This window comes from Brachyhypopomus gauderio, unplaced genomic scaffold (assembly GCF_052324685.1).
Source record: "Brachyhypopomus gauderio isolate BG-103 unplaced genomic scaffold, BGAUD_0.2 sc52, whole genome shotgun sequence".
Taxonomy (NCBI): Eukaryota; Metazoa; Chordata; class Actinopteri; order Gymnotiformes; family Hypopomidae; genus Brachyhypopomus; species Brachyhypopomus gauderio.
In genome coordinates, this window is record NW_027506877.1 from 1,573,141 (window position 1) to 1,581,797 (window position 8,657).

At 45.7% G+C, this 8,657-nt stretch overlaps 1 protein-coding gene across 3 annotated transcripts in view; it reads left to right on the top strand.

Annotated features, from left to right (window-relative positions):
- The window catches only part of gigyf1a (GRB10 interacting GYF protein 1a), a 17,063-nt gene extending 14,690 nt beyond the window's left edge, over positions 1-2,373 (top strand). For all 3 annotated transcript variants that reach the window (XM_076987346.1, XM_076987349.1, XM_076987348.1), the window contains 6 exons: positions 1-87; positions 188-348; positions 1,167-1,330; positions 1,602-1,649; positions 1,794-1,938; positions 2,224-2,373. The exon at positions 1-87 is cut by the window's left edge and continues 92 nt beyond it. In XM_076987346.1, the coding sequence (XP_076843461.1) occupies positions 1-87; positions 188-348; positions 1,167-1,330; positions 1,602-1,649; positions 1,794-1,938; positions 2,224-2,291 (673 nt within the window). In that variant the 3' untranslated portion in view covers positions 2,292-2,373. The remainder of the gene's footprint in view (positions 88-187; positions 349-1,166; positions 1,331-1,601; positions 1,650-1,793; positions 1,939-2,223) is intronic.
- The last annotated feature ends 6,284 nt before the right edge of the window (positions 2,374-8,657 follow it).

The following is an 8,657-nucleotide window of genomic DNA, read 5'->3' on the forward strand; positions in this document are numbered from 1 at the left end:
GGGCGTGTGGGACGAGGCCCTGAAGAACCAGACCGCCCTGCGCAACAACCTGGGCCTGAAGAGCAGCCGTAGCAGTCCCTCGCTAAGGTAGCTCCGCCCACCTGGCCCCCGGGGGGCGTGGCACACCACTGGGAGTCAGTGTTGTCTCGTGGAGGGTTATGTCGTGCTAAATGCCGCGTCTCTGCAGTGACCAGTACCTGCTGAATCGTCGTAAGCACACTGAGGAGAAGGATCGCCTGCTGAAGCTCTTCCAGGGGATGAAGGCTCAGGACGGCTTCACCACGTGGTGTGAGCAGATGCTGCACGCGCTCAACACCTCCGCCAACAACAACTCCTCCTCACAGGACGGTAAGCCTGGCCGTCTGGCCCTGCCCTCGCCTCTACCTCGCGCCTCGCTCTCCCTCTACCTCACACCTCGCCTCTACCTCGTGCCTCGCTCTCCCTCTACCTCACGCCTCGCTCTCCCTCTACCTCACACCTCGCCTCTACCTCGCGCCTCGCTCTACCTCGCACCTCGCCTCTACCTCGCGCCTCACTCTACCTCGCACCTCGCCTCTACCTCGCGCCTCCCTCTACCTCGCGCCTCGCCTCTACCTCTCGCCTCACTCTCCCTCTACCTCACACCTCGCCTCTACCTTGCGCCTCGCTCTCCCTCTACCTCACGCCTCCCTCTACCTCACACCTCCCTCTCGCTCTACCTCACACCTCCCTCTCGCTCTACCTCATACCTCGCTCTCGCTCTACCTCATGCCTCCCTCTACCTCGCGCCTCTACTTCTCCTCTCTCTCTCTTTTTCCTCTACTTCTCCCCTCTCTCTCTTTTTCCTCTACCTCTCCCCTCTCTCTTTTTCCTCTACCTCTCCCCTCTCTCTTTTTTCCTCTACTTCTCCCCTCTTTTTTCCTCTACTTCTCCCCTCTCTCTCTTTTTCCTCTACCTCTCCCCTCTCTCTCTTTTTTCCTCTACCTCTCCCCTCCCTCTCTGTCGTAGTCTCTACATTACTGGCATGTTTTATCTTTTCTTAAGTCACCATGGTTAGTAAATGTAGTAAACTTCTGGATCAAGTCGACTGCTAGTTCTCTGAAGTCTTGAGCCAGGGTGAGAGTGTCTTGTGGTGTTGATTTTGGCGTGGCTGCTGTGTGTGTGTGTGTGTGTGTGTGTGTGGGCAGTGGCCACCATCGTGGCCTACCTGAAGGAGGTGGAGTCACCCTACGAGGTGCTGGACTTTATCCGCTCTTACCTGGGTGACACCGTGGAAGCCAAAGAGTTCGCCAAGCAGTTCCTGGAGCGCCGTGCCAAACAGAGAGCCAACCAGCAGAGACAGAAGCAGCAGGTGGGGGTGTGGGTGGTGTTGTGGGTGGTGTGGTGGGGGTGTGGGTGTTGGGGTGGGGTTGTGGGTGGTGTTGGGGGGTGTGGGTGTTGGGGTGGGGGGGTGGGTGGTGTGGGTGTTGGGGTGGGTGGGGGTGTGCATGTGGAGATGAGCCTGTGTTGATACTTAACATGAGAACTCTACTTTAACTATATTTATATGACCAATATGACGACCAATATGTGCGTTGGTGCTATTTGACATGTGTCGACATGTCGTCTTTTCCCCTCTGTAGCTCTCTAAGGAGGTGGCTGGACTCACCATGAACACCTTTCCTCTGCAGGTGAAGCAGCTTCACACACTTCTCCCACAACTTATTACCCTGAACAAATCTCATCACTTCACTCTTTACTGTTTACACCTTTACAAGAACGTGCTGATTGAATGCCGTCGAGCGTCACCTCATCCGGTCTCCGTCTCCCTTCAGGACTCCATGAGGGGAATGAACCCTACAGCTCTGCAGTCCATGTTCCAGGCAGTGCATTCTGGGAAGGGGGGCGTGGGCTATGAGCAGGCGGGAAAGCTGAAGAAGAAACAGCCTGTGATGCTGCACTCCGACCCCAGCATCTTGGGTAAGCGCTCGCAGCCTGCACTGCACTCTCGCCACACCTGCGGCTGCCAGCAGGGGGCGGCATTCCTCCGCAGTGTAAGACAAAGAGCAGATGTTAATAAGTTGTTTCCCTCTCTCTCCCTCTCTCTCTCTCTCTCTCTCTCTCTCTCTCTCTCTCTCTCTCTCTCTCTCTCTCTCTCTCTCTCTCTCTCTCTCTCTCTCTCTCTCTCCCCTCTCTCTCTCTCTCTCTCTCTCTCTCTCCCCCCTCTCTCTCTCTCTCTCTCTCTCTGTGGCCATGTGCTTACAGGGTACTCGTTCCATGGTGCAGGGGACCGGCTGAACCTGAGTGAGATGGAGATGGTGGAGGATTACTGAGTTCACAGCAATAGCTACCTGAGGCCTTTTATTCCGCGGGTCAAACTAATCAGACACCGCAAGTCCGATGTGCACTGCTGGGAAGGGGGGGTGGGGGGTGTCAGGATGTGAGGAGTGGAGGGGGTCGTTTGGGGGTGGAGGGGGGGGGGGGAGTAAGCGGAGAATGTAAATCAAGTGTAACGGGTGGAGGTGAAGCGGCGATGCTCGAGTGTTTCCTCCACCCGATTACACTCTGCTTCAGGCACCCCCAGCAGAAGCCCTCAAACACAGGGTGGTGTGGTAAGGGAACGGGGGGGGATCACGTGTGTTTTGGGGGTGATAAACTTCTGGCACTTATAACAATAAGCACCTTACTCAAACTAATGCACTTTATGAAGGCGGTATGTGGGTTGAGTTGAGTCTGTTTTCTTTTGGGTTTTTTTCTTTGTTTTGTGTTGTTTTTTTTTCTTTTCTTTTTTTTTTATATAAAGGTTTTACATGCATAGGTATGTTATGTGGATTCAGAAATATTCCCACAGGAATGGGTATGTGTGTGTGTGTGTGTGTGTGTGTGTGTGTGTGTGTGTGTGTGTGTGTGTGTGTGTGTGTGTGTGTGTGGAATGAGAACTGGACATGGTGGCAGCAGTGGTAGAGAGCACGGGGGACCGTCCTGTTTGTCTGAACTTTATCAGAACACACGACAAACAAATCTCTCTTCAAAGACAAACACTGTTGCTTTTTTATATTTAAAAAGTTTATATAAAAAAGTAAAGCTATATAAAATAATTTTTGATGATAAAACTTGAAGATTTGCACTTGTATAAAAAAATTAAGAAAAACAACAAAAAAAAGTGTTAGATATATGTAATAGAGATTAATATTTTTGGGTGAGTGTGTGTGGATGTGTTATAACTAGAGTGAATGTTTGTACAAAGCATACCAGTCTGCACAAGTTCCTTTAATTTGCCTTTTTTTTCGCTTACCAAGATACCAAGACGTATAAAATGACACGAGGCCATTTTGTGATTTTCAAGTGAGTTCGATTTTTGTACTTCATGAACAGAACATGTGCGTATGTGCATATGTGCGTACGAGTGTTTGCAAGAGTGTGTGTATGTGTGAGTGAGTTATTCTGCAGCGTGTGTGTGTGTGTTTGAGGGGGACAGAGGGCAGCGCTGCCGCACACCCTGTGTTTGGTCAGCTGCTCATCCCCACACAGAGCTAGAGTGTGTGGATCCTTTGGCTTCTCGTAACCTGACCAGCGCCCAGCACACAAGTTCCCTCTGCAGCCCGAGCCTGTGCCATTAGTAGGTGAACGGGCCAGGTTCTGAGGGATTTTGTGCATGTCTGAGTGAGTGAGTGTGAGGTGAGTGAGTGTGTGTGTGTGCGTGTACAAACAAGTGTGTCCACACATGTGCCTAAAAATTTAAAAGGGCGAATGGTTAGAGTTCATTGCTGCCATTGAGACATTAATTTTTTGTTTGTTTGTTTGTTTGGGAGTGTGTGTGTGTATGTATGTTTGTGTGTGTGTTGGGCTTAGACACTCCTCCCACGCTTCTAAACAAAGAGCTTTGTGTATTGCACACACCATTCTCTCTAGTTCTTCTCATGTAGCCAGGGGGTGTGGTCCAGCAGGGGGTGTGGTCCACTTTGTTCGAGGATGTGAAATGTTCTGTCTTGTTGTCCATTCTCCTGATCGAGTGACTGACTAGCTTCAAATGATCCCATCAAACGGTGCACGGGCACACAACTGTGCGCAAAATGTTCATTATAAATGTTACTTGTTTGTTCTCGCTGTTGTTCATAATGATGATGTTTTTGTTATTAATGAATCTATAATATTATACACATAATATACACATAGTTAAAAAGTATTCAAACTACAAAAAAGCACTGGGGGCTGCTACTTTGTTTATTTTTTGAAACAATTTTTCCTGTAACCTTTAGTTTCATTGCCACCATGTGAAGTGTGTTGTTTCTTAAGAAAACATTGAATGTATTCCAAAAAGGTGAAAAAAAACAAGCAGTGAAGCCTTTTTTTTCCTTTTTTTATTCAACGTAAAAATGGAAGCGTAGTTGGACATTTGAAGAGAGAGGATAACATCTTTTTCTTAAAAAAAATTAAAATAAAATGAATATAAAAAAAAACCTTGAGTTAGCAAATGGAAAAAGATGAGTACCTCTAGAACACACTGCCTCTACAATCTTCATACAGACATTAAGACTATGAAAATGAAAAAACAAACAAACAAAAAAAATCTATTCCATACTGGAGTTTTGGTTGTTTACAAAAAAAACAAACACTTGGGACATTTCTGAGTGCTTTTTTTTTTCTTTCTTCATTTATTCCCTTTTTCTGTCTTTTTGGGTAGTTGGGGGGGAGGGGTTGGAAACATGACTCGCTTCAGAACCGCTGGGGAGGCAGCTCTGGTAGTCATGACCACAAGCTCCTCCTCCTTGTAGTTATGTGGTAGTCATAACCACAAGCCCCTCCCCTTGTAGTGAAATGAGTTTGGCATTTGACATATAGAATGTGTCTGCTTGTTGCAACTTTATGGACTGGGGTGCTGGGACAAGGAGTTTTTACAAAGCTTACTATATTTTGTTTACTAGTTATTTGTTTTTGTTTACTTGTTTGCAAATATTTTTTCTTTGCATTGGATTTAAATTCTTTGTATTCATCCCGAAAAGAAATGGTTCATGTTTCTGGATAAGAAAGCAAAATCAAACAGCAGAGACCCTCCTTTTATTTTTTATTTTTTTTTGTCCTTTTAAATTTCTTTTATTTATTTAATTTTTTTTGGTACTTTGAAATGCACGAAGGTGATTGTTGATGCTTTAACGATTCTCTTCCCCAATGAATCTAGATTGTTTTTGCTTTAGAAAAATTAAACGAGAATAAAAAAGATGGACATGTCTTCAATGGTTGGAAAACACAAGCAAGTGGAATAACACGAGGGATGTGTATATACGTTTGACCTCAGCTCTGCCGTTGTGTTCTGTGGACCGTAAAAAAAAAAAGCCTTTCTGTTTCCACATGAGCAAAGGGACATCATGGCAGTTCACAGACCTGATGAAGATAAAGGAACTAACACTGCCCACATGCATTGCTACCCTCACTATGCACTTTTCTTGAGCTCAAAACTGTGAGACCCTGCTGGGACATGAGAGGAAGAAAGGGGGCGCTGCTGAGTCCACGGACCGCTGGCCTGGATCACCCTTCAGTGGGAGAATAAACCGGGCTGAGGGACAGCAGGTCCTGACCTTTCCCTCCCTGTGTACATAGACAGTGCTGTTTTGATTTTTCCCTCTCAACTCTCTCGTAGGACTGATAATAAGCTTGATTACACGCCAATGAAGGAGATTCACGAGTCATGGTGAATGATCACCGGGGAGGAACCGTTGAGCTCGGTGTCTGGGCTGCAAGTGCAACAGAACCATGGGTCAGACTGCACCGCTGCAGAGGTTTCCTACGGTCACACCGAAGAGACAGAGTTCTCCGTTGGGATAGAAAGTTTATGGACCGCGCATTTCTGAGTGCTAGCGAACTTGCAAACACACGAGAGGGGGGGAAAAATCTTCAAAGGCTGGAGTGAAATGTGTGACTGTGGATTGCTCTCTTAAATGACAGAAATGCGTTTTAACTAGAGGAAGAGGGGTTCGCAGGATGGGACGGTCAGCACCGTCTGCTGCCGTCACCCGTGACCACCGCAGCTGGAGATTCTACATGGTAAATGAATGCATGTTTTTCTTTATGCGTTTATGCTGGGCCCTGGCTGCTGTCCTGGAGACACTCTACCCTGCTTGGTTTCACATTTCACCTCCTACCAACATCTCATCAGCTCGTTGTCAGGGCCCCCACCAGTCACATCCCACTGAACTGAACTGAAAGCCTAGCTAACACCAGGTTGCTAATATAAGTAGGGCTAGCATACTTTTTTTTTTTTAATCCAAAGTACAGGCAAGCTAGCTAAGATATTTGCTATCCTTACCAGACTTTCTGTTTTGCCACTTGTCTTTTCTTTTGATGAAGCATGTAGTGTGTGTAGCGTGTCGACTGTGTTCGTCTCACTACCCCAAAGTGATTAAAGGCTCATGTGTCCATGCTGAATGTAACCTCAGCGTGAGCCAATCTAAAGCTGACGGGCAGGAGCCTCACAGGAGATTTAGATAGAAAACAAATATTCACATTATTGGTTAGTCTTTGGTGTTGGATGCGCAAAAGTCAGTTGTGACTCTTTCAAAAGAAGTCAGAAGCACGACTCAAGTTTGAGTCGCTTACACAGTTCGTCGTCTCTGGTGTTTAGGCAGGGGCAGCTGGAATCTGCAGGGCATTGTGGTCCCAGGACTAGAGCTGAGAAGCCCTTCATTGTTGCCATGTGAAAACGAATCATTCAGACGATTTGCTGTCATTCTTTTTTGTTTTGTTCGGTAGTCTTCTCATGAAGTGCACTCTTTCATATTCCTTCTAGACCAGTGGAAGAGGACGAAGACCAGCACACACTCTTTCTCTCTCTCTCTCTCTCTCTCTCTCTCTCTCTCTCTCTCTCTCTCTCTCTCTCTCTCTCTCTCTCTCTCTCTCTCTCTCTCTCTCTCTCCCCTCCCCCTTTATCTCTCCCTCAGATTTTCAGCTCCCTTCTAGGATGATGTGAAATTACTATCCAGTAGAAAACAGGCCTACAAAGCAGAGGGCTGATTTCCTCTTGATCCATGTCAGTTGCTGGGTTCCTCTGGAAGTGGCTTCATACCCAAGGTGACTAAACGAAGAGCTGAAGAGAGAAACTCTGGATACTGGAACTATGGAGCTATTAACAGTCAAAACCTGCACAGACTAGCAGTCCACCTTCATCACCTAGCCCTACTGCATACATGGCTAACGTATACACGCATGTACAGGCATGTTCAGGACACGGCATGACTTTTACAATAGTCTCTCACAAGCAAACGACTTCACCATCAACTGCTGTCTTAACTGAACCTTATTCAAACACGCAAAGACTGTGCAACCATGGGAAAAGCTGGGTGCCCTGTACACTGTGTACGTGACTTCTGTCTCTCTGTTGGGGGTGATTTTACAACCATCACTTCTCAGCCTCCTTCCTCTATACGACTTGCCTTAACTGTACAGACCTGTCTGTACCTAAATTGGGAATTGTGTTAACTGTATTTAGTTTGGCGTTCTCTTCAGTGGCCGTTCCAACACTGACCTAAATGACTCTCATATAAATGATAGATTAAAAGCAGCTTTGTTTGAAGATTAGGTATGAAATATATCTGGGTAACAAACCCCACGGACCTATATTCAACATAGATAAAGGCTGATGTTTTGTGTTCAGTTTAGACAAGTGTGTGGCTAATTCTGACCCTCAAAATGTGACTGGTTTCATGTTAAGATGCATCGCTGCAAAACCTTGTGTCCTTTTAAAGGGGTATATTGGAACCGATTACTAGATTATGAAGTGCTTTCAACTCTGGTATCTGTTTAGAGATTCCCAGTCTGTCTGGATATTTTTGACTGCTATGTAAGTTCATGTCATTTCTGTAGGAGCTGTGTGCAGGTTTTCCAGTGTGACCTTTGACAGGAGAGTACCGCACTCACAGAGGCGGACTGGCTCAGCTTTTAGCTTGCTGTAACTATCGAGTGGCTGTTGCTGTGACGGAGTGTCACGGTTATATGATCCTGTTATATTTTGGAAAGAGAAAATAATGACAGCAGGTATCAATAGGAGGAGGAGATGTGTGACCGTATATGATCTGGGCCGATTGACTCTGTTAATTAAAAGTCGTTTATATCACATGTTTCTGCAACAAGAAAGATACTATATACTTTATGGTACCTGTATTAGAAGGCTTATAATGTGAACAAACCCTGTTATCCGAACCATACACTGAGTGTCCTGATGGAAGAAACTGTAAGGACATCTGGAATTTCTCAAATACATTTCAAGTACTTGATTGTTTTTGGTAAAGAAAGAATACTAAATCAGTATTGAATCGTCATTTGCATGTTAAGGCGTAACTTAGTAAAACGTTCCATTTGCCTTTGAATTCTACTTGTCTGCTTGGCCCTATAGCTACTTTTAAATGAGTCGGATATAACTGAAATAATACTGAAAAATGTTAGCAACAAAGTAATAATGTCCTGAATAATCGGCGTGTAAATAGTTTGAGGGTTTTGTTTGTTTGAAAAGATGAATACTAAATAAACACGTATTAAGTACATTTGCCTGGTTCTTTAATATTCTTTCACTTTACTATTTGATGGCATCTTTAAGCTAGAAAGATGCCTGTAATTTACACAGTGGAGTAATTTAACATAGTAGTTGCTTCCTGAGCGACATCTCGTGGTTGAACTGAGCAGTACAGTTGATCGAGTACGCGCAAATC